A 24,361-nucleotide genomic window follows, 5' to 3' on the forward strand; every position below is an offset into this window, starting at 1 on the left:
GAACCACAGACTTAGAATCTGTATTACAATGAAACAGCATGGAATTAACAATTAACTTAAATAAAACTGCCTCAAGTAAAATATTTAACCACCTCTTTTGCACTCAAAATGTTTTCCTTTCTCATTTATCTCTACATTTTATGTGTTTTTCCTTCAACATGAAGCAAAATCCTATCTTTGGTTGGTAGTGAAACGTTTACCCTGCAAAGTTGGAGAAATTTATGTTTTATGAGGTGAATTTTTCTGCTTTGGTCTTTCAGGAGGAAGATGTTGTTTTGAATTTGGAAAAGGAAGTTGGACTGTATTTTCATTGAATATGATGTGTATTCATTCAGATTCCGCACCTATCTAACATTCAAAGAAAGTATTTAGTGCACTAGATTGTAACCTTCCATCTCCGTGCAGGTTAACAGGAATGTTGTTCAGAGCCCTGTGATGAGATGGCCCTCTATCTCAGACAGGGGGTCTGAAGATGATTTTAAATAATCAAGATATTTAATATTTCATTTATCCCTTTTCCTTCGAAAACCAGAGTTCCCACAGTTTTGGAAAACCTGGAAGTATAGCCTCATTTTAAAAGTGTGATTTCTAGACCTGTATAAAATCTTAAAGTGGCATGGGTATTTTTATAAAGAATATTAAATTTTCTAGTTACGCCAGGCATTACTGGGTAGAAATTAAGTAAAAAAATATTTAAAAATGATCCTTATTAATCCTTATCCAGTAATCTACAAATGTAAATTCATTATTTAAAAAGTGTAAGATGCCTGAAGAATATACAGCTCCTAAAACGTCTGGAAGAGGGTGTTTACATGATTATTAAAAACGGAAAAATGAATTATAGGCCTAATTATTTTAGCTACTTGTTTTAATCTATGGACACTCGTAGTATTAAAAATAAAGGTTTGGGAACCTCAGTTGCCCATCTATTTCCATCTACTGCCATAATGATGACAAAGCTGTTTTCAATCCTCTTATTATTAATCAAAACTAGAAGAGTAAAAAAAAAAAAAAGAATTGATTTTGAGATTCCACAAATCTGTAGGCCTACTTCAATAAAAACGAGTTGTTAAGGAAAGAAATTAAAGTAAGAAAGATATCAGTTTACATGTTTTCAACTTAATTTAAGTTGAACTAGTACCTTTTCAGAACTGCTATTTTAATCCACGGAGGCCTAAGGGGTTAAGCCTTGCAGATAGCACAGGTAGGCCTACATCTGTAAGATGTCCGCTAAAGATCTGTTAATCTGTAAACCATCTGCTGTGTAAAAACATCTGATAAACGTCTTAGAAAAGCAGTTTTACATACATTCTAAATCTTAAACATCTTGAAGACATCTAACAGGAAATGTCCTGGAGACGTATTGCAGATGAGCAAACACTAAAAAATACATCTTGCAGATGTAAAAGCAGACATCAAATGGGCGTCTCCGAGATGTAGGCCTACATGTGCGATTTTGTCTCAGGTTCCAGGTCTTGAATTATTTTGAAAGTGTTTTTTATATATATATATACACTTTTTTTTTTTAAGTTGCCACTGATCTAAAAAGGCTTCTCACGTCTGTTGCCGTTAAAACATTAATAACTCCACAATTATCTATTTTACACAAACATAACAAACTAGTCCATGTTGATGACTGGTTGGTGCACTTGATAGACCATCAATAAAACCAACGACACCTTAAAAAACACATCGACTATTCTGTAATTAAAATAGTTCAGACATCGGCATGTTCTCATTTACAGCAGAACGGCAGAAATTGGTAGTCGTGACTTTTATTTTGAAACTACTCCGGCTGTCATCGAAACTCCGCCCTTTGTCAAAGCGTTAGCAGCCAGGATTCAGGAAGTTCATACTAAAAATATCCCGACGTCAGGCTAAAGAAAGGACCTGACTCCGGGCGGACAAATTTATAGGATTTCATGTATACGTCCAGGTGCCTTCGGAAACATGTCGGGACAGAGGGTAAACAACTTGTGTTCATCGCATAAACTCCCGCTGTTGGTTTTATCTCTGCTAGTTGTTTATATCAGCTCCATCAACTCAGCTCCTCTCGGCGAGCAGGAGGCAGAAACTTACAACAAATACTACAATTACACCGAACTTACTGACCTTCTTAAAAGTCTCGCCCAGAGATACGCAAACATCGCAAATCTGATCAGCATCGGCAAATCAGTGGAGAATAGGGAGCTTTGGGTAATGAGAATCACCAAGGACCCCTCTGTTGATATAACGGTACCAGGAAAACCCAAATTCAAGTACGTGGGCAACATGCACGGAGACGAGACCGTGTCCCGGCAGGTCCTGATCTACCTACTGGAGTATCTGCTGGAGAACTACGGAGAAGATCAGCGGGTCACAGAGCTGCTCAACACCACCGATATTTATATCATGCCGAGTATGAACCCTGATGGATTTGAGAAGTCTATTGAGGGGGATTGTACGGGCGGAGATGAGGGTCGGAATAATGCTAAAAACATCGACCTCAATAGAAGTTTCCCAGACCAATTTGAAGAGATACACGTGAAAGCAGAAGACTTCCCTGAAGGCGCTGCTGTCATGAAGTGGATCCTGGAGAACAAGTAAGACCATTAGCAAACCGAAACCAACTTTCTGACAGAAGAACTGTTAGAAAATCCAACTTAAAGACCATCTTAAACCAATACAAACAAAACCAAAAAAACTTCTATCCTTTTCCAAAACACAGCTTCCATCTTAAGCTATATTTCCCAACCTGTTGGGTGTTCCTAGCCTGGGGTGTTCCAGGAATCAGGAATTTTGCCTGTAAAATCTAGCAAATTATAAAAACTTTCATGAATGTACGGTTTTCCAATTCAGCTCAACTCTACAATATTTCACTTTTCTGAATCAAAGTAATGGTAACACTTTACAATACATGAACATTACACATGTTACAGTATTTAATAATGTTACTTAATGTTAGTAAATGTCCATTATTAGTTCATGTTAGCTTGGGACTAAGTGTTTAATTCATTGTCATTTTGTGTTAACTAATGTAGTTATCCAGTGTTAATAAATTAAACCTTATTTTAAAGTATTACCATAATAATAATAACAATAATAATAATTATTATTCAGAAAAATGAGATATTATAGAGCTGAATTAGAAAAAAAGTAAAATTCATTAAGATGATTTTTCCAGTTGTTTGTGATTACTGGATTAAGACTTTATAGAGATTGCATTTACAATAATAATAATGATAATCTTTATGGAATCCAGCAATCACAAACAATTTATTAATATATTTTGTTTTGGTTTTTACGAGCAATTTCTATAAATATACTTTGTTCTAATTCAGCTCTACAACTTTTTTGTAATATTTACAATAATTATTATTGTTATTATTAATCTTTGTATGTCTGTAATGTCTTAATCCAGTGTATGTGACGTAGATGTTAATTATAACTCATCTGATATTCTCTGATTGTATTTTCTAGATTCGTGCTCTCTGGGAATCTGCATGGTGGGACAGTGGTTGCCAGTTATCCTTATGATGACTCTGCAGGCCATGAGGCAGAGGGCACCTATAGCAGATCGCCCGATGATGCTCTCTTCAGTTACTTGGCCCGGGTTTACGCAGAGAATAACCCTGTTATGAAAACTGGACAGCCGAACTGTGACGGAAGCTTAAGTGAGACCTTCAAGGATGGCATCACAAATGGAGCAAAGTGGTATGATGTGGCAGGTACGTTAGCAACACTTATTCCCTAGCCATGCTTTAATTCACACTTTTCCTTGTTCTCTTTTTCTGAATTTCACCCGCTGAGCTATAGCTTCATGAGTAATTAACTTCACCTCAGTTTTCTTGTAGTCTGTGTTAAGTTCAGTGGAACAGTCTTTATTTGGCTCCACCCACATCCTTCTTTACTCAAAACATTCCGTTGCATATTTCCTATTGGGAAGTATGATAATGAGTTGGTAAACAAACGCCATTTGGTCACATATTTCAAATGTTGACATAGTAATATTAGCTGCATTATTGTTTCAGTAAGTTTAAAATTGAGGAATGCTGGAGACGATATTTCTTTGTTTTTTGGCGGGGAATATGTATAATGTTCTCAAACAGCACTAGTAAGAAACACAATAGTAATCCAAGTAATCCAAAACCTGGACTGTAAGTGTACTGTTGTGGTGTTCTCTGATTACTTTTCTTACAAGTCTGTAACCTCAGTCTCTGCAGTCCAGTTTCTCAACCATCACTGTCAAACAGAAGAAATCTGATCCACAATGTTCCTTGAAGCTTGCAGGTCAGATCCATGATGTACCTCAAGACTTGCTCAACCAGTCTAATGGTGATTAAATCACACTTCTTGCATTTGGATGTTATTCACTCAGTTTTTATAAAGCGGTGGCATTTTGTTTGGTGCTGTTTACGAAGGGAGTACCTGTGTGAGCCCCTAATCTCTCCCGAATGTCTGGACCGAAGGTCATCATGTGAGGTGGTGACAGAAATTGCAGACCATTAAAACCACCTTGAAAGTACAACATAACAGATCCCAAAATTAAATATGACGCCCTTTTTGACATTAAATTTCATACACTGCATAATTCCTATACAAATGTCACCTGATCTTTAGTTGTTTGTTGTAAGATGTGTGTTGTTGATCTTATAACGTTTTATTGGTGCACTTGACAGGGAGGTGAAGTCATAAGGTGATCATAAGACCAGTTTTATTTTAGTACCATGTGTAGTATTTATTAATATTTTGAATTAGGTTTTATATAAATTTTTGTTTAAGTTTTAGTAATTTTATGTGCTTTTGTCATTTTTCTTATTTTATATATTTCTATTTAGCTTTAATTTATTTTCATTTTGGTTTTAGTTTTAGTAATTCATCTTTAACCTATTTTATTTCAGTTTGTTTTCAAGGCAACATTGAATTTTTTAAAATAAATAAAAAAGCTTTTTCACATTTAAGTTTTTCCATCCAATATTTATATTTTATTTTATTTCAGCTTTATTTCAATAAAAGAAAACTTTTTTTAAAATCGTATTACTTAATAACAACACTGCATAAGTTATGTGAGTGTAGTATGCCTCAAATTGGTTTTCCTCGTAAAAGTTTTTTATTTGTGTGTATATATTTATTTAGTTTTGTCTTTTTGTTTTGTCTTTGCTTAGAAACTGGTATTCTACCATAGAAACCAGTCTCAAAGTCTGTTCAATGACCTGAATCCTGTTTCTAAGATTGTACCCAACACAGTTTGAAGATCTACAGACCACCAGCTGCGTTTTTAAAGTTAATATTCAATCATTTTATGACAAACTCCAGCTTTATCTAGGCAGTCATTCCTTTGTTCTTCTCAGGGTCCTATGTTCCTCAGATTTAAATTGCAATTAATGAACACATGACAAATGGTCTTATGTTCCCAGGGTTGGTTAGGGTTAGGGCACCATAAACATAAGGTTAGCCCTAGGAACATAAGATGCTTTGAACATAGGACCCAGGCAACATTAATACGCTGTCTACACTCTGTTTTGGCAGCCCAGAGTGAAGTATAGTTTAATAAGAAAGTTGACCCTATTCTTTTCTTAGTTGTATTAAAGGGGTGGTTGATTATGATTTATTTTTTCTAACTTCAGTTAGTGTGTAATGTTGCTGTTTGAGCATAAACAAGCTCTGCAAAGTTACGATGCTCAAAGTTCAAAGCAAAGGGAGATATTTAGTTTTAAAGAAATTGCTTTTTAAGAACTACAACAAACGGCTGGTAAGGGACTACCATAGACTGTAAAAAAATATGGACGTAGTGTCCGTGACGTCACCCGTAGGTTTCTGAAGACCGGTTTTGAAGCCTAAAGTGGGCGTGGCCGACCGTCGCCATCTTGGCAGCGCGTCACTCCCGAATTTATTTATTTTTACAGTCAGACAATGAACTGAGGTAACGTGGCGGCTAACAGACAGCAGACAAACGGCTAATGATGACTAATGACCACAGCAGCGGGAATCCACCCGTCACTCTAAATTGGACAGCCTTAATTCTGCAGAAATTTTAAGGCTTAATATAATTTAAACGGATGAGTTATAAAAAAATTCACCCCCCCCCCATTTTAACATGGGGGAGATACAGATTTGACTCACTTCTGCATCCAGCCTCAAGTGGCCAGTCGATGAATTGCCGTTTAATTCACTTCCGTGTTGGTTTCAAGAGAGAGACAGGGAGGTTGCTGCTTGGGGACTACACAAGCTTCCTCCCTGGTTAGTGACACCACTGACCCTCAAATTGAAATAAACCCCGCCCCCGGAACACGATTTATAGATTATCAAGACAGAATATGCTAATCAGTGGCTAGAAGATAACTACACATAAGCTACATAAATTCATCAACTAGCCTAACCATTCAGAAATGTTGTCTACATGTTGTCACTTCTTCTTGAGTCTCTCCATTTTTCCAACTCCGGTTTGAACATAAAAGGCTAAAAGTTTTTGAAATTTTCAGTGCATGTCTGTGTGAGGTAAAAGGACACAAGCTCTTGAAGCTCCGCCCCCTGTGCCGGGAGCAGCAGCTCATTTGCATTTAAAGGGACAGGCACAAAAACTGTGCATTTTTGCTCACCCTCAAAAAGTGACAATTTTAACATGCTATATAAAAATATCTGTGGGGAATTTTGAGCTGAAACTTCAAATACACACTTTGGGGACATCAGAGATTTATTTTACATCTTGTGAAAAGGGCATTATACCACCCCTTTAACAAATAATCCTGTGCTAAAACAGGATCTCTCTTCTGGGACTAATCAGGATGCCCTCATATATGTTTGTTTTCTGTCTAACTGTTGAAGTCAGAATAACTGTTAATAAGGATGTATGCTGACAAATAGAGTAACTGGGCTTCTGCCACCTTTAAAAACATGCTAGACTGGTAGCATACAGTGTCACATATTATAGAAAGACAGAAAACATGGGGCAGAGACATTTGACCTCACATACCTATAATTACAAGACTCATTTGACTTGTTAGGTAATGTTAGGCTTGCTCTAGACTGCATGAATAAGCCGGACTAACTGGGAAAAATACAGTTTCAGTTGTTGTTATCTTCGTGAAAGATTAGTGTTGCGAGCAATTGTGGAATTTTTGGTCTGTCCTCCGAATTTGCTCGACTGGAAATAGCTGCCCAGGGCATTGCCATGATTGGCAAGTGGACTGTCTTTTTACTTTGAAATTACATTGCATGAACTCGGCTCTATCTCTTACTATTGCATTTGTATTGACCGTCTGAGAAAGTCAATTCTGCAAAGAGCAGAAGTCCACGTCTTTCACAATCAAGACCTTTTTAGCTGTTAAAAAACACACGCAGATATATATTTGCGTAGTGCCTATTGCAATCTCGAATTGCCATTAGTTTGTCCTGTTCAGCTGATTTTGAGGAATTTTGATCCACAGCGACAGTGCTTTAATGTTTTATCCCTGGGAATTGAACCCATAACCTTGCTGTTGCCAGTGCCATGGTTCCCTTTAAAGAACATGACTCTACCACATTAAATTGATCAAAAGTGACAGTAAAAACATTCATAATGTTACAAAATAATTATATTTAAATATATGCTGTCCTTTTGAACTTTCTATTAATCAAAGAATCCTGAAATAAGTATCACAGTTTCCACAAAAATATTAAGCAGCCCAACTGTTTTCAACATTGATAATAGTAGGATTTTTTTCTCTTGAGCAAATCAGCAAATTAGAATGATTTCTGAAGAATCAAGTGACACTGAAGAATGAGTAATGATGCTTAAAATTCAGCATTGCCATCACAGGGATAAATTACACTTTAAAATATATTAAAATAGAAAACAGACTTTCAAAAACATGTAAAAAATCAGCATTGGTTTGGTTTCTGAAGGAGTCGTCAAACGTTAGATGACAGTGTGTTCTACCTTAGACCAATATAACCTATATGTGTTCTAACCCATATCTGTCAGCTCTTTATTCTCTGAAATCAATCTTAAAATGGGTTGGAGCTTGTTTTGTTTTTTTCAAGGATATAAAAGTAAGTTGGCTTACATGAATGATTTCCTACCCCCTACATATATTACATGCTCCTAACATTAGCAACTGGCCAAACATTCTTGACATTACACCTTTTGAAAGACTCTTTGTATTGAGATGTTCCTCGTGTTTGCCGAAGCTTACAGTTTAAGCACTGACAATCCCACTATGTCAATTCATCCCATGCCTTTGGTACACAATTTGTCCTTACTTTTCATTAGGGGGTATGCAGGATTACAATTACCTGAAGGGGAACTGTTTTGAAATCACTATGGAGCTCAGCTGCTGCAAGTACCCACCCTCATCTCAACTCAAAACAGAATGGGACAACAATCGGGAGGCCCTGCTGGCCTACATGGAGAAGGTAGGAGAACTTGATGTGTTAACAACGACAATGAGCCCTACAAGAATGTCAGTGTGGCTTCGTTTTCAGAGTTTCCACCTTGTTGTGTATGTGTTCAGATTCATATTGGAGTGCGTGGCTATGTGAGAGCAGCCAAGAATGAAGCCCCTCTCGCAGATGCTGTGATAATGGTTGCAGGCATCAACCACAATGTGAGCACTGCACGCTTTGGTGACTACTATCGCCTGCTGCTGCCCGGCACCTACACCATCACAGCTGTAGCCCCGGGGTAAGTATGGAATATGATGGAGTGCATATTTATGAGGAAAACTGTACATACGCATTCAATATTCAGAGGAAAATCCCTTTATCAGTGGTCTTCCTATATCTGATGGCTAGGGCCGAGTAAAATTATTGAATTTCTGTTCTAGCATCTACATCCCAATATTGATATCTTAAAAAAACATATTGTGCCATTGTTCAGTTGCTGTGTGAAAATGTACAGCGTTGCCTGTCCTTCAGATATCACTGCTTTCTGCTGAACTGCATAGTTTGGGCCCTGTTGTTAATTTATAAAATTAATATTAAAAATGATAATAGTTGCAGTCAACCAGTCTAATTCAAAAAATGACTTGTATGAACCGGTTCTTTTTAATAAATCAAAAACATACAACATGACCAATGTAGTCAGATTCACACACAAGTGACTCTTATGAGCTCATTGTTTTTAGTCAATCAAAAACAATCAGTGTAGTCCGATTCACAAACAAATGACTCTTATGAAAAAAAAAATGTTTAGTTAACCAAAGCACGACCAATAGACCTTAGTCAGGTTAGATAGCAAATTGAATTTAACATGAATGATAACAAGGCTGTGAGGGATACATTTACATTCACGCACAGTATAAAGGGCCTAGATCACGCAAATTTCAAAACTGTTTTATGGAGTTTTTGTTTACTGAAAGTTTTTTCAGAAAGATGTTTCATCAGCTGGACAATTGGTTTGTTGTTAAACAACAGTACAATCCTTTGACCGCGCTGTACTTCTGTCCCTCACAGCCTCGTTTTCATTCCTGTCCAAAATTAAATATGCTGCTGCCCTGACTAAGGTCTATATAGTCAAAATTCACAGACAAATGACTCTTATGAGCTGGTTCTTTTTTTCTTTTTTTTTTGCAAATCAGAAACATTCATTGCAACCTGTGAAGCCAAAACAAATGTCCCTAGAAAGTCAGTACTTTTAATGACTGTTTCACATGTAAACAAAATGGACATTATAACGTACATGAAATATACCATAATCAATTGAGATAGAATTGAATCAAAATCAAATGGGAAAATCTGTATCAATACCCAGTCCTACTAATGGCTTTTATTTGTTATTTATTTCAACTAACAGTATGCTCTGAGACTCCTTCACGTTCAAGTGTTCTTTCTATGTGTTTTATGTCGATCTTTGTGTTTATGTAGCTACATTCCCATGTCCGTGGCTGGGGTGGTGGTGAATGAGGGAAAAGCAACTGAGCTGAACATCAACCTCGTGGCTGAGACTGATGAGAATCCGACCACCCTATCAATCCCAGAGTCCCCCTCTGACACCTCTGCGGACAGCGGCAGCACAGACAGCAGCAGCACCAGCAAAGCAGCAGCAGATGAAAAGCAGGGCTCCAGGCTTACGGTCCAGCCCCAGGACTTCCGCCATCATTACTACAACGACATGGAGCTGTTCCTGCAGAAATTCAGCTCTGAGTACAGCTCCATCACACGGCTGTATTCCATCGGCAAATCTGTGCAGGATCGCCTCCTGTGGGTCATGGAGATCTCCAACAATCCTGGTGTCCATGAGTTAGGTACTTCCCACCCATTTTTATGTCATTTTAATTAACACACATCTTTAGAAGTCAACCCGTTTCTAAAGTGAACTGACCCCCGTCTTTCCTTACCAGGTGAACCAGAGTTTAAGTATATTGGTAACATGCACGGCAATGAGGTGGTTGGTCGTGAATTGCTCCTCAACCTCATCGAGTACCTGTGTCGCAACTATGGCACTGATCCTGAGGTCACCCAGCTCGTCAACTCCACGCGTATTCACATCATGCCTTCAATGAACCCAGATGGATACGAAATGTCCCAAGAGGGTAAGGTCTTCTTGTCAACTCTGAGAAACCCCTATTGACGGAAATTTTCGTAATTTGAGAGAAAACGCTTCCCCGCCATTGACAAAAAAATTCGCTATCCGTGTTTTCACTGTTATATGGTAGGGAGCGCTATGACAAATCTTCTGAAAGAGTACAGAATCTTTGAATCAAAACACAGGCAGAAAAGAAGCAGAAACAAGCGATCTCATATGTAAGCAGATGCATATGTAAAATAACGCGATCATCAACATTAAACAGCATATAAATTAAAACTGCCTAATGTTACTTAAAGTCCAACTGAAATCAAAATGGACCCTATTTACTTTGTTAGCGCATATTACTAGTCTTGTGGTGAACAATTAATCCGTGCAAGTTAAAACACGGAAAGAAATGTTTTGGCTTCGTAATCTTTAATCAAAATCTGAAATGCCCCTCCCCTCTGCATTGGAGGACCTTCCCTGATGACGTATGCTTGACGGCTTGGGTTGAGAAACGCTTAACCACTCCCCTCAAATCGTTAGTCTGTAATGAGCGAGAGATGGAGAGGAGGAGCACTAGAGTAAAACCCTGCCCTCTATTCAATATTCCTTTTCACTGGGAAATACGTCACAGCACTGGAGAAAAGTCGTTTGCAACTTCCGGTTCACGCGGACTTTAATGAAATGTCGACCTATAGGACTGTGAAGCATTAGGGGTGTTGATGGACTTGATCTTCTCCATCTATGTTTTGATCATCTTTCTGAATCCGATCTGGATGTAGTCTTTGACCAAAATGTGATTTTCTCAGGTTTTTGCTCAAAATGTTGCTTTTTTTATTTATTAAACTCACCCACATTCAAGTGATGATAAAAAAGAATGTATTAAGCTTTTTTTGTTTAAAAGCAGAGGCTTCATGTTCAGATATTCATATAACATGACCATGAAAAGTTTATGAAAATGATCAAAAATGCTGGCAGTGGCTGGCCACTTAAAAAAAACACACACACACTGGCGAGGAAACAGTTAAATGCATCTGTCTTTTTTCATAATTCTATTTGTACCAATATAAAAAATGGTTAGTCTCAAACTGTGTTGAATAATAATAAATATATTATTAATGTTATTATTTATGTAATGAAAATAATAGTGTGTATTATTATTATTATTATTATTATTATTATTTGTTTCTGTCTGTGTGGAAGCAACATAATAACAATGAGAACAGAATGGCAACATATTTTTAATAATAATATTATTATTAATAAGTTATTATTATTATTATTATTATTATTACATTTATTATTTTTTAGTATACTTTTTTTTTCTCTCTGTGTTGGAGCAGCATAGTAACTGCAGGAAGATGGAACCGTAACAAAAACATTCTCTTTTGTGCAGGAGATATCGATGGCATCCAGGGACGCAACAACTCTAACAACTATGACCTGAACCGTAACTTTCCGGACCGGTTCAACCTCATCACAGATCCCAGACAGCCAGAGACCATTGCTGTTATGAACTGGGCAAAGAGCTACCCTTTTGTGTTGTCTGCCAACCTTCATGGAGGTAGGTCCTAATTTATGATAGTTCTGTTTGATTGGAAGCATGCCAAACACAGACGGATAACCTCGAGATAAACCCCTATCAGGCTCTCTGGTGGTGAACTATCCATTTGACGATAATCTAGAAGATGTTGTCGAATACAGCAAGTCCTCAGATGATGCCGTGTTCAGGATGTTGGCTCTCGCTTACTCTCAGGTGAATATCTAGCTTTCTTTTTTCTGTAAAATCAAATGACGTCGTTAAGAATATTTAATCATTAAAAGTTAAATCAATGGCCAGTAAAACATTCTCTTTATTTATTTATTTCAGGAAAACGCTCAAATGCATGACGGTCACCCCTGTAAGGAGCTGCATCCGTACAAAGAATACTTTCAAGATGGCATCACCAATGGCGCTGCATGGTACAATGTCCACGGTGAGCACTAGATTGTGGTGGGGGAAATTAATAACTAGAAAAGGAAAGTTCAAGACAAAATTTTGAATGTTGACATACTGACAGACACTTGACAAATGGACAGACGGCCTTTTGTTGATATTGACATCCTAAAATAATATCCAGAAAAAAGTTGTATAAAATTAAAAAGTGCTTTAATAAGAAGTAAATATAAACTATGTGCATTATGTGCTTTTTCCCTCAGGAGGGATGCAGGATTGGAACTACGTCAACACTAACTGCTTTGAGGTGACCATTGAACTGGGCTGTTACAAATACCCACCAGCGATAGACCTGCCAAAGTACTGGGAACAAAACCGCAAATCACTTCTGCAGTTCATCCATCAGGTCAAACAGTCTGGCTGTTTCTTTCTCATATATATTTTTTTCCTTCTCTATTCTGCCACACACCTTATAAAATTATTTGTTGGATGTTCAGGTCCACCGTGGGATTAAAGGAATGGTGATCGACAGCAAAGATGGATCTGGCATCCCCAATGCGACCATCACTGTGGACCAGATCAATCACTCCATCACATCCAACATCGCAGGAGACTACTGGCGCTTACTCGTCCCAGGAAAATACCTTCTGAATGTCTCTGCCCAAGGGTACTTTCATGAATTTTCTGCACTAACTGTGGCACCAAACTAAAAGATAGCAATTTTTTCCAAACATATGGAAGCTTACAGGTTGTGATCTGCTTTTGTTTAGTTATAAACATATACAAATATTTGTAACTAGAATACGGTAACTATATATTGACTTATTAAGCCACTTTTTGTAATGTATATTAATTGTACTTACCTGCAACAATAATGTAATAGCTTTGAATTATTTTAATATGTGGAGACTTTCTCAGCAAATGTTGATATTCAATTATTTACAATTAGTTTAGATAAATAATCATTGTATTTATATATGTGTTCACTTATTTATTTATTTTTTATTTAATTTGTAACAGCCCTAAAGAGTTATTTAGCATCATGGGTATTTATTTAATATTTTTCTTTTTGCATAAAGGCCGATTCACAGCGCACAGACAAACGCCAACAAACACCAACAAACAATATGAAAAATAACTGTCATGTTCACACTGCCCCAACAGACACCGACAAACTCTGATTGAACATGTTCAGTCGGGTGAAAAATACCCCAGACAGACGCCAACAGGGGTAACACACTGATCCGTCAAAACCCAACAAACGTGTTTGTTGGCGTTTGTCTGTGCGTTGTGAATTGGCATTAAGACTGTAAATTACTGACATTCTCTCTTTCCATCTTTTTAGCTACTCCTCAGTTAGCACCTATGTCAGCGTGCCTAAGGAAGGAGTGGAGATTGTTAATTTCACATTGACCCGGATTCACAGTTACTCAACTGGACAGAACACAGAAGGCTCAACCTTAATTCTGGATCCCAGTGTGAAGGAGTTCCAGAGCCTCATCAAGCTGCTGTCAGGAGAATCCGGTCTAGACAAGCTGATCAAGGACACTCCCACCCAGAGCAGCTTCCGTTATCGACGGTACAGCGAAGTTTCCGAGTTCCTGCGCGGCCTCACCCTGAACTTCCCGGAGATTACCTCACTCCACAGGTACAGCTCTCTTATGCATCTCACAGACATTTGGCACGTTGGATTCAGTGTTTACAAACTCCGTGATCATGAGGGACCTTAAACACAAGTTCTCTGGAGAGCTGTTATTCACACGTGTGCCATGCCTTTCCCTTCAGAGAACACCTGTTAAATTGAGCAAAAGCATGAGTCAGTTTATCTGATCTCTGCAGACATGCCTGAACCGAATCCTGTGTGTTTCTGTGACTATAAACCCCGAAGGGCGATTCTTTGGGAATGAGAGAGATTAATGTCTCTGCATTCAGTACACAATGAAGTTACTGTGTGAACTTTAGCTTAGTTAGCTTAATTTTTGAAAATTACAGTTTGTGCTGAACCAAGTTTAAGGTCACAAAGTGTAAAAAAAAAAAAAGACCTGAGAAGAGGTAAGTAGATTACCGTTCAAAAGTTTGGGGTCAGTAATTATTATTATTATTTTTTTTTTGTGAAAGAGATTAATACTTTTATTTAGCAACGATGCATTTAAAGGTGAACTAAGTAACTTTTTTACCTTAACTGAACAGCTTCGGAGTCATTGGAATGGTTATATTACTTATTTCGGGTTGAATGGTGGTCGTTTCGCACCCCCCTGGTGCCCGTGAGCGGAAAATACGCACTTGCAACTTTGGGGCGGCGGGCCACCGGCCGCCGCGTCAGGAAGTCTCGCGTGATATCAGGTCTCGCGATGTAAACAATTGCTTTACGGCCAAAATAAATCTGCTAAAATGCCGTCATTATTGCGCTCCCTCACGCTGTTCGAACCCGAATGAAGAAGACGTTTTAAAGAATATCCCATCTGCTTTGATGTCGTTGATCTGCTAGCCTCTGGTGTCTGAGAATAGCCAACGAGTTTTTACAACAGTGTTGTCAAATATCTATTCCGAAGCTGTGGGGGGAGCTCTAGAGAGAAACCTGCGAGCAAAAAGTGACAATACAGCGAAGAAATCCCGAAGTTACTGAATGCAGCTTTAATAGATAAAAAGTGACCGTAAAAAAGTCACAAAAAAATTATCAAATAAATAATATATATATATATAATTTATTTATATTTCAAATAAATGCTGTTCTTTTGATCTTTCATCTAAAAATCTATATTTCATGCTTTTCATAACAATAGTAAGCAGCACAACTGTTTTCAAAATGAATAATAAGAAATGTTTCTTAAGCACCAAATCATCATATTAGAATGATTTCTGAAGGATCATGTGACACTGAAAACTGGAGTAATGATGCTGAAAATTCAGCTTAGTGTCACATGAATAAAAAACATTTTAAAATATATTAAAATAGAAAACAGTTATTTTAAATTTTATATCTTATTTTATTTCACAATATTACTGTTTTTACTGTATTTTCAATCAAATAAATGCAGCCTCGATGAGCATTATAGACTTCTTTCAAAAACATTATAAAAGCTTACCAACCCCATACTTTTGAATGGTACTGTAGGTCCAATGGTAATTTCAGCATTTGGTTTGTAACAGTTTGTGTCAGTTTATAATAGTTTATAATGGATTAAAATATGTAACTGAAGTAAAACATTTTGTTGCGTCAAACAATTGCAGTGATGTGATAAATATTTTCCCCCCTATGAAGTCTTGGTCAGAGTGTGGAGTTCAGAACTATCTGGGCTCTGGAGATCTCCAACAACCCTAAAGTCCAAGAACCATCAGAGCCCAAGATCCGGTTTGTGGCAGGTATCCATGGTAACGCTCCAGTGGGCACAGAGCTGCTTCTGGAGTTTGCTGCCAGTCTCTGTATTAACTACGGAAAGAACGCAGCCATCACCAAGGTGAGTTGCTTTTCTTGATGCCCTTGATGGTCACAGTATAATCAGAGGATCCTCCTAACCCGGGGTGCGTTTCCCAAAGCCAACTATAGTCGCAGGTTCCATCGCTACCAACGCAATTCAACGGAACTTGCGTCCATAGTTGGCTAAGGATACTTTTTGGAAACGCACGCCAAGATGAAGGAAGCAGTTTAAAAGATCGCCTCAGTTCCACTGGGCATATTTGAACAGTTTAAGCAATAAGAAATGCTTTGGGTTAAATACAAGTTAAACTATCTATAAAATGTACCCTAATAAAGCCTGCTGTATCATGTTTGATAAGCAAATCTCTAAATTATCAATATGATCAAAACTCTGCTGAAAAACCTGTTGTAAACAATCTGCTACATGCCTTCTATCGTCTGATTGGTCCTTCATACTTTTTAGCAAGTAAAAGGCCTTTTAGTATAATTGTAAAAGCATCCTGTAAAGTGTAAGAATATCTTGTATTTCATTTCATTATATGTTCTGACACCCACAATTAAAGACTTCAGAGCTCTAATCATAAAACTAAGCATTTAAATATCATCTTACTAAGGCATATTATTGGGAGGTATAGAGTGACAAGTCTACTGTTATAAAGATCTCATTCATTTACATCACAAGCTATCAGAACTTCATCTTACTTTTTGGAAAAATAGACTGTATATCCTCCCCTTCTTGAGTATGATCTCCATATTCTATGATAATATAATATATCATACTATATGAGCCATAATTTGATTTGATAGTTTTATTGTCATTGCATATCTCATTGCATATAAAAGCCTGATGTATCACTTATGATACCAAAAAAAACCACATATACCATGCTTATCCTATAGACTTCTATTGTAAGTCTCATTTTAAGTAGATTTCACCCCAAGTACAAGTCAAATTCATTTTCTGTGCTTATCGACAGCATTGGTGTTATTGATTACCACAGAAAATTACTGCAAAAGCTTACCTTATTTATCAATGAAATCGTTCCAAGCCAAGTCAATTTTATTGAAACCAAACAGAATAATCCTTTAAATGTAAGTACATGAAGGTTAATCTGTACCTCACATGCCCCCTCTGTCTTTAGCTCATAAATGAGACCAGAATTGTTATCCTGCCCAGCATCAACCCAGATGGACGTGAGCTGGCGAAAGAGAAAAACTGCACCTCCACTGTTGGCATGACCAATGTTCACGGCAAGGACCTTGACAGTGACTTCTTCGGTGGGATGGCATTCAAATTATACCTTACAGTCCACTGCTTAGTCTACAAGACGGCTGACTGTTTGTGTGTCCTTCTGTAGGGAATGCTTCTCAGCGTGCTGCAGATCCTCAGCCAGAGACGCGCGCTGTGATGGATCTGATTCAGGAAAGGGGCTTCTCTCTCTCTGTGGCTCTGGATGGAGGCTCTGTTTTGGTCACCTACCCATATGACAAACCAGTGCAATCTGGTATGTTTTGACTCATCCTCTGCTGTATGAAATTACACATTTATTGCATCTGTGTTCTGATTCGTTTATTTCTTTTTGTTTTTTTCCCCTTCCTTCTTAATTACAGTTGAAAATGATGAAACGCTGAGATATTTGGCTACCGTGTATGCAAAAAACCATCCTACAATGCACTTGGGCAATACTGGATGTCCAAACAGCAGCCAACGTATGCTGATTTCCTTTCATACTTCAAGTTTTTAAAACAACGGTTTATCTCTTTAGTAAAAAGAAAATGCTCAGCATGCTCAGTGAGCAATTTCAGAGCCTCTGCTCTGTTAAATTTATAGGTAGATGAACCATTTTTAGGTTGATGTTATAAATTATTCCAGTCTTTCTCCTTGTCTCCCCCAGTGGGCAACATTCCTGAGGGTGTCCTTCGAGCAGCAGAGTGGCACAGTCACATGGGAAGCATGAAGGTAGTTTACAAACTGAAAACTGGTTTTGCTTCAGAACCTAGCAATGTACTAAAACTTATTACTAAAAATGTATTTATATTATTATAAACACTTTTAAAAATATGCAATTTTTTTTTTAACAATTATTAATATGAAATGTCAGCAGCCAATAATTCACCACATAAAACCTTTTTGTCTTCACAAACCATATTTGTCCTAGTTGCAAATTAATCTGTTTATTGTATTATGGATTTCCTCTTACTTTGTGTAGACTACCATTCAAAACGTTGGGGTTGGTAAGATGTTTTAGTAGTATATTAAGTAGTATTGTATAAGTATAAGTAGTATTGATCAAAATACAGTAAAAACTGTAATAAAGTGAAATATTATTGCCATTCTAAATAAATGTTTTCTATTTCAAAATATTTTGATATGTAATTTAGTTCTGTGTTGGCAAATCAGTAATACTCCAGTCTTCAGTGTTACATGATCCTTCAGAAATCATTCTAATATACTGATTTGTTGCTCAAGAAACATTTTTTATTATGCAGTTAAAAACATTTTTGTGGAAATTATGACAGTTTTTTTAGGATTCTTTGATGAATATAAAGTTCAAAAGAACAGCATTTATTTGAACATTTTTATATTTTGTTACATTATAAATGGATTTACTGTATTTTGCAAAAATGCATTTTATTAAATAAAATCTTACTGACCCCAAGCTTTTGAATGGTAGACAGGTTAAATTCTAAACAAAACTATCCGTCTAATATGGCTAGCTTATACCAAGCAAGCAAACCATAAAGTTTGATTGGACACACAGATTTGGATGTCAAGAACAAAATATACGAGAAGCGTTTTGCTATTCTAAATGAATGTTTTGCACTTAGCATTGCTTTTTTCACTGCTCTCTGCAATCCAATCAGAACGGACCAGAACCCCATTTTTGGGTCATCACTAACATACAGTAATTTTCAAAATCTTAATTCCTCAGTAATTTCCCTGACTCTCCGATTACTTTCTTTCCATGCTGTAGGACTTCAGTGTGGACTTTGGTCACTGTCCTGAGATGACGGTCTACACCAGCTGCTGCCTGTTCCCACCGGCTGAAATGCTGCCCACGCTTTGGGCCGAGAACAGGAAGTCTCTTCTGAGCATGCTGGTTGAGGTCAGTCTGTTGTTGTCCTCTCTGCCTCTCTGTTCATCGCCCTCCGCTGAATCTCAGCTAGTCCTTGCTGAAGCTGGTTCTTCTGTTCTAGGTACACAAAGGGGTTCGTGGAGTGGTCAAGGATAAGAACGGTAAGCCCATCGTGGGTGCTATAATAGTATTGAATGGTGGTGTCCGAGTCTTCACGGGTGAGGGAGGATATTTCCACGCTCTTCTGGCCCCCGGTTTACACAGCATTGAAGCGGTGGCTGACGGCTACCAGCAGCAATCCCAGAAGGTGAGTGTTGATTTTTGCTGTGTTGGTCTGTTTTTTTGTTTTCTTTTTGTTTGTTTTGTGTGTGTGTTGATTTATTTTGTTTGCCTTATGTTTTTTTTATTAAATTTTTTTTTTAATATATTTATTATACAGAATATTTAGTTTAAATTAACCAAACTCTATAATATACAATGCAGTATAATAATGGAGATAATTGAATTGTCTAATAAGATACCATACATTTTATTTTATTATTTTATATATATAATATTTATATATAATATATATTTTATATTTATATATATATAAGATGGTGTAATTAAAATTCATTTTTATTGTCTAATAATATACTATACGTTTTAAATGAGAAACGCTATCTATGCATACATTTTTTTCACTGTTCCTGTGGTCTTTTCAGGTGTCTGTGTCACCTTTTGAAGCAGCAAGTTCCATTATTATTGAATTTGACATGGAGAACGATATATTTGGCCTGCCAAGAGAATTAGTCGTGGCAAGTGCAGGTAGGCAGATCAAATCGCTCACGGCATGAGGCCATTTAAAAAAAAAATACTTAGTTAATATGCACATTTTCAATGGCTGTCTTTTTCTTTACTCTCAATCCCACAGCTGCCGCAATGACGGCCCTGGTCGTGACAGCCTGCATCATCTGGTGCGTCTGCTCAGCAAAGTCGAACAGACAAAAGGACGGATTCCATCGGCTACGGCAGCACCGGGACGACTATGACGATGAGATCCGCCTCATGTCTATGGGCTCCAAAAAGTCTCTCCTGAGCCACGAATTTCAGGATGAGAGCGAAAGTGACGAGGATACGCTATACACCAACAAACTTTAAGACCTTCTCATCCTCTAAATCTGTCCACTGCCTGCAGGGCCCGTAGAGGGCGCTCAACGGCCAGCAGCATTATAGTCCAAACCATCTAAATCCCGAGAATCACTGTGGGATGCACTTTAATGCCCAGATGAAATCGTAGTGTATGCAACTTGACCACTGCTCTCAACCAGCCTGCTTAGTTTTCCGGGTCTGTGTAATACTGGTCCTCTACCCTTTATAAAGGAAATCGAACAGCTAGAATCCATCTCAACAGGATTATGAAACACTGTGCCTTGTTAGAATTGAGATTGCATGGACGCTGCAGTTGTGAGGATGACAGTTTTGTAGTGTAAATGGAATTTTGTTCCCCTTTTTTCTGTGGACCCGTGTCAAAGTCCGGAATCGTTTGGTTTGAGACTCTGGTTCGCTCATTGGCTTCATTGGCTTATGATTAACAGACTGCTGTCATACAGCGCTGTCATAAATGGCCCAAATATTTTACATTATGCCGTTATTCATCCAATTAGTACGGTATTTCATGCAAGTATGTGTAACAGATTTCAACAGCCGCATTAAACGTCTCAGACCGTGAGGGTTTTGAACATACTAAATGTAGATATTTACATTTAAGCTTTTTCTCTCTACCATTGCACATTTGTCATAAAGGTGACTCATTCGATACATAGCAGACAAACTCATACTCACGCTCATTTACTGCCTTCCCATTTCTCTTTTTTGATATTGTGGGGATATGGTGGAACTTTTAATAATAACTCCACTCGGACATGATAGTGTTTAGTCAGTGTGTCTGTATTATTTTGTCTTCATGTGCACTCTTGAAAATGCTGTCCCTATTTTGTTCATTTTTAACAAAAGAAAAAAATTATTTATTTTTGTTTTAAGATCCATCCAATGAATATATTTATTTTGTTCACCCACTCTCATTCATCCCAGAAAGATCAGAATAAGCAGTGCCGTCATTACTTCATTTATGTAGTTGACATATTTAAATGTTATTTACAATTCAGGAAACTAATGAAAAAGAATGAGGAGTGGTGTGGTTTGCTCGTGCTTTTAAAAGAAAAAAGCAACGAACACCCTATTAAAATTCAATGGAAGATTCAGGTTTTTATGTATAATTCATATCATTCTGTGCCAGATTGATCATTCATACAGGGCAAATGTTAATAAGTGGGAGAATTATTTCTATGATTTAATTAGTTGCTGATCCCATTACCAACAAAATCTTAATTAAATTTGGCTTGATGTTGATTGTCATGCTTGAATGTAAATGTCTGGGTGTGTTTGACTTTGAACAAATATGTCTAACTTTTCTATGTTTGTGCTGATGTTTATTTTTCTTTCTTTTTTATACAACAATGATTGTACATATCGAATTGTTGCCAACTATATTTAAATTACACAAGTGCAATTCCTTTCGAGAGTGAAAGAACTGCACAAATAAACCTGTTCATGCCCAGCATACAGTACGTTGCGACGGCGTCGTCAGTGTTTCGAATGGTGTGTAATTAAATGAGATGTAAATAAAGATGAAACTTTGTTCTGAATATTTCATGTGCTTTTCTTTAATATGATCAGGTTTTAATGCAGTTATGCAGTATTTTTATGGTACTGTAGTAGCTATGCATTTTTCAACTATAAAAAAAAAAGAAGAACATGGAAACTCATATTTACTAGGCTATTATCCTAAGATTATTTTGTCATCTAATCTCAAGTGTGCACAAACACAAAAGGAATTTGCTGTAGTTTCCAGGAGCTTATACATACATACATTACACAAGAGAATAGATAGAAAATGTAGGATTACATTTAAAGTAGGATTAAGAATGAAAAACTATCAGAATCAGAAAGAGCTTTATTGCCAAGTGTGCTTGCACACAAGGAATTTTTCTTGGTACTGAAGCTTCCAGTGCACATACACAAATACAACAAGAAACATAGTGATACAATTCTAGGAATAAAAATATAAAAATAAAAATATGAAAAAAGTATAAGACTACATCTAGATGTAGTATTATATATTTTTTATATATATTATGTACACTCACCTAAAGGACTGACCCTTTGACCCCCTTTCGCCTTCAGAACTGCCTTAATTCTACGTGGCATTGATTCAACAAGGTGCTGAAAGCATTCTTTAGAAATGTTGGCCTATATTGATAGGATAGCATCTTGCAGTTGATGGAGATTTGTGGGATGCACATCCAGGGCACGAAGCTCCCGTTCCACCACATCCCAAAGATGCTCTATTGGGTTGAGATCTGGTGACTGTGGGGGCCATTTTAGTACAGTGAACTCATTGTCATGTTCAAGAAACCAATTTGAAATGATTCGAGCTTTGTGACATGGTGCATTATCCTGCTGGAAGTAGCCATCAGAGGATGGGTACATGGTGGTCATAAAGGGATGGACATGGTCAGAAACAATGCTCAGGTAGGCCGTGGCATTTAAACGATGCCCAATTGGCACTAAGGGGCCTAAAGTGTGCCAAGAAAACATCCCCCACACCATTACACCACCACCACCAGCCTGCACAGTGGTAACAAGGCATGATGGATCCATGTTCTCATTCTGTTTACGCCAAATTCTGACTCTACCATCTGAATGTCTCCACAGAAATCGAGACTCATCAGACCAGGCAACATTTTTCCAGTCTTCAACTGTCCAATTTTGGTGAGCTCGTGCAAATTGTAGCCTCTTTTTCCTATTTGTAGTGGAGATGAGTGGTACCCGGTGGGGTCTTCTGCTGTTGTAGCCCATCCGCCTCAAGGTTGTGCGTGTTGTGGCTTCACAAATGCTTTGCTGCATACCTCGGTTGTAACGAGTGGTTATTTCAGTCAAAGTTGCTCTTCTATCAGCTTGAATCAGTCGGCCCATTCTCCTCAGACCTCTAGCATCAACAAGGCATTTTCGCCCACAGGACTGCCGCATACTGGATGTTTTTCCCTTTTCACACCATTCTTTGTAAACCCTAGAAATGGTTGTGCGTGAAAATCCCAGTAACTGAGCAGATTGTGAAATACTCAGGCCGGCCTGTCTGGCACCAACAACCATGCCACGCTCAAAATTGCTTAAATCACCTTTCTTTCCCATTCTGACATTCAGTTTGGAGTTCAGGAGATTGTCTTGACCAGGACCACACCCCTAAAAGCATTGAAGCAGCTGCCATGTGATTGGTTGATTAGATAATTGCATTAATGAGAAATTTCTGAGGAATGCTAAAGGAGAGTGCGAATCTTCTGCAATCCCTGTGGTGGCGCTGTGACGACGGAGCGCAGCGCAGAGTGTGTTGAAATGCTCTTGCTCTAGTAGTCTCCGCCTCTGCCAGCACCACCGCGGATGACGTGCAACAACAAAGATGGCAGGAGGAAACAGCAACTATTGGGAAGGTGAGGTGGCAAAGCGTCACAAATTCCCCTTGACCAAAAGCTTTATTGCGCTTTGTGACAGCTCACGCGAATTCATGGTTCTGAAGAGTCTTTGGTAACGTTTTCATGGAAACGCAGCCAGGTTACCACACTAACTATCGCCGTTAGCATTAGCTCGCTAGACCGCAGAAACGTCAGTGCTTTTGATTAGCCTGAAAACCTGAGGAATAGAGCGAGACATCTTTCATTCATCTAAATCTAAACATTTGTCTGATGTCTTTCAGTTCATCTTACTTAATGTTCCACGAACTTATGTAATCTGTCAGAAAAGTTACAGAACTGTTTGTATATGAAGCTGAAACAAGCTTTGACACTAAAACTAAATAAACTAATAGGCTGTGTTTCAAAATCTAGTAAGCTGCCTTCCTAGACAGCACTTTTGGGCTTCATTTTCTGCCTGTGATACCTAAAACACATTACAGCAGACAGACACTGTAGACAGTTAACAGACAATGTAAAAAAGGACCAGGTAGACTGATATGAATCTTTTGTCATATGTAAATATAAGTAACTAACTACCAAATGACGTTCTTAGAGAAATGTTGTGTGCAATTCTATTGCATTTTCTAATATTATTTTGTCATCTAGTGTAAACGTAAGGTAATGCAAGTGCATATTGATTGATGTGTGTTGTCATTTTATAGTCTTACACTTTATGAATATGAATGTATATTACCACTGACATCATTCACTGAATGTCATAATCTTGACTTTTTTTGCACATTGACAGACCTGCGGAAGCAGGCGAGGCAGCTGGAGAACGAGCTGGACCTGAAGCTGGTGTCTTTCAGCAAGCTGTGCACCAGTTACAGCAGCTCTCGGGACGGTCGTAGAGGGGACAGGTGGGACGTTGCTGTAGTAGCTCATTCAAAGAATTGTGATGTTTTCTAGATA

General features: G+C 37.8%; 2 protein-coding genes across 2 annotated transcripts in view; both read left to right on the forward strand.

Moving 5' to 3' along the window:
• The first annotated feature begins 1,840 nt into the window (after window positions 1-1,840).
• On the forward strand, window positions 1,841-21,586 carry cpda (carboxypeptidase D, a). Its single transcript, XM_084418349.1, has 21 exons — window positions 1,841-2,582; window positions 3,460-3,707; window positions 8,231-8,373; window positions 8,472-8,641; window positions 9,823-10,202; window positions 10,299-10,490; window positions 11,865-12,032; window positions 12,115-12,224; window positions 12,339-12,444; window positions 12,668-12,810; window positions 12,902-13,071; window positions 13,750-14,052; window positions 15,667-15,862; window positions 16,965-17,100; window positions 17,181-17,327; window positions 17,434-17,532; window positions 17,718-17,782; window positions 18,798-18,929; window positions 19,021-19,206; window positions 19,604-19,706; window positions 19,813-21,586. Exons 1-21 carry the CDS (start codon window positions 1,951-1,953, stop codon window positions 20,037-20,039), a joined length of 4,056 nt encoding a protein of 1,351 aa, XP_084274475.1. The 5' UTR covers window positions 1,841-1,950; the 3' UTR covers window positions 20,040-21,586.
• A 1,703-nt stretch (window positions 21,587-23,289) lies between these two features.
• The window catches only part of gosr1 (golgi SNAP receptor complex member 1), a 31,310-nt gene continuing 30,238 nt past the window's right edge, over window positions 23,290-24,361 (forward strand). The window contains exons 1-2 of the mRNA XM_084418351.1: window positions 23,290-23,428; window positions 24,198-24,309. Of these exons, the coding sequence (XP_084274477.1) occupies window positions 23,398-23,428; window positions 24,198-24,309 (143 nt within the window). The 5' untranslated portion in view covers window positions 23,290-23,397. The remainder of the gene's footprint in view (window positions 23,429-24,197; window positions 24,310-24,361) is intronic.

This window comes from Rutilus rutilus (assembly GCF_951802725.1).
Source record: "Rutilus rutilus genome assembly, chromosome: 9".
Classification (NCBI taxonomy): Eukaryota; Metazoa; Chordata; class Actinopteri; order Cypriniformes; family Leuciscidae; genus Rutilus; species Rutilus rutilus.

What these genes read in the sequence shown, in the direction of transcription:
- cpda (XM_084418349.1), top strand. Translation starts at nt 1,951, where the DNA reads ATGTCGGGACAGAGGGTAAACAACTTGTGTTCATCGCATAAACTCCCG. An exon ending in TGCATGGTACAATGTCCACG is followed by an intron (nt 12,445 to 12,667) that starts GTGAGCACTAGA and finishes TTTTTCCCTCAG; the next exon opens with GAGGGATGCAGGATTGGAAC. An exon ending in AGAACGCAGCCATCACCAAG is followed by an intron (nt 15,863 to 16,964) that starts GTGAGTTGCTTT and finishes CTCTGTCTTTAG; the next exon opens with CTCATAAATGAGACCAGAAT.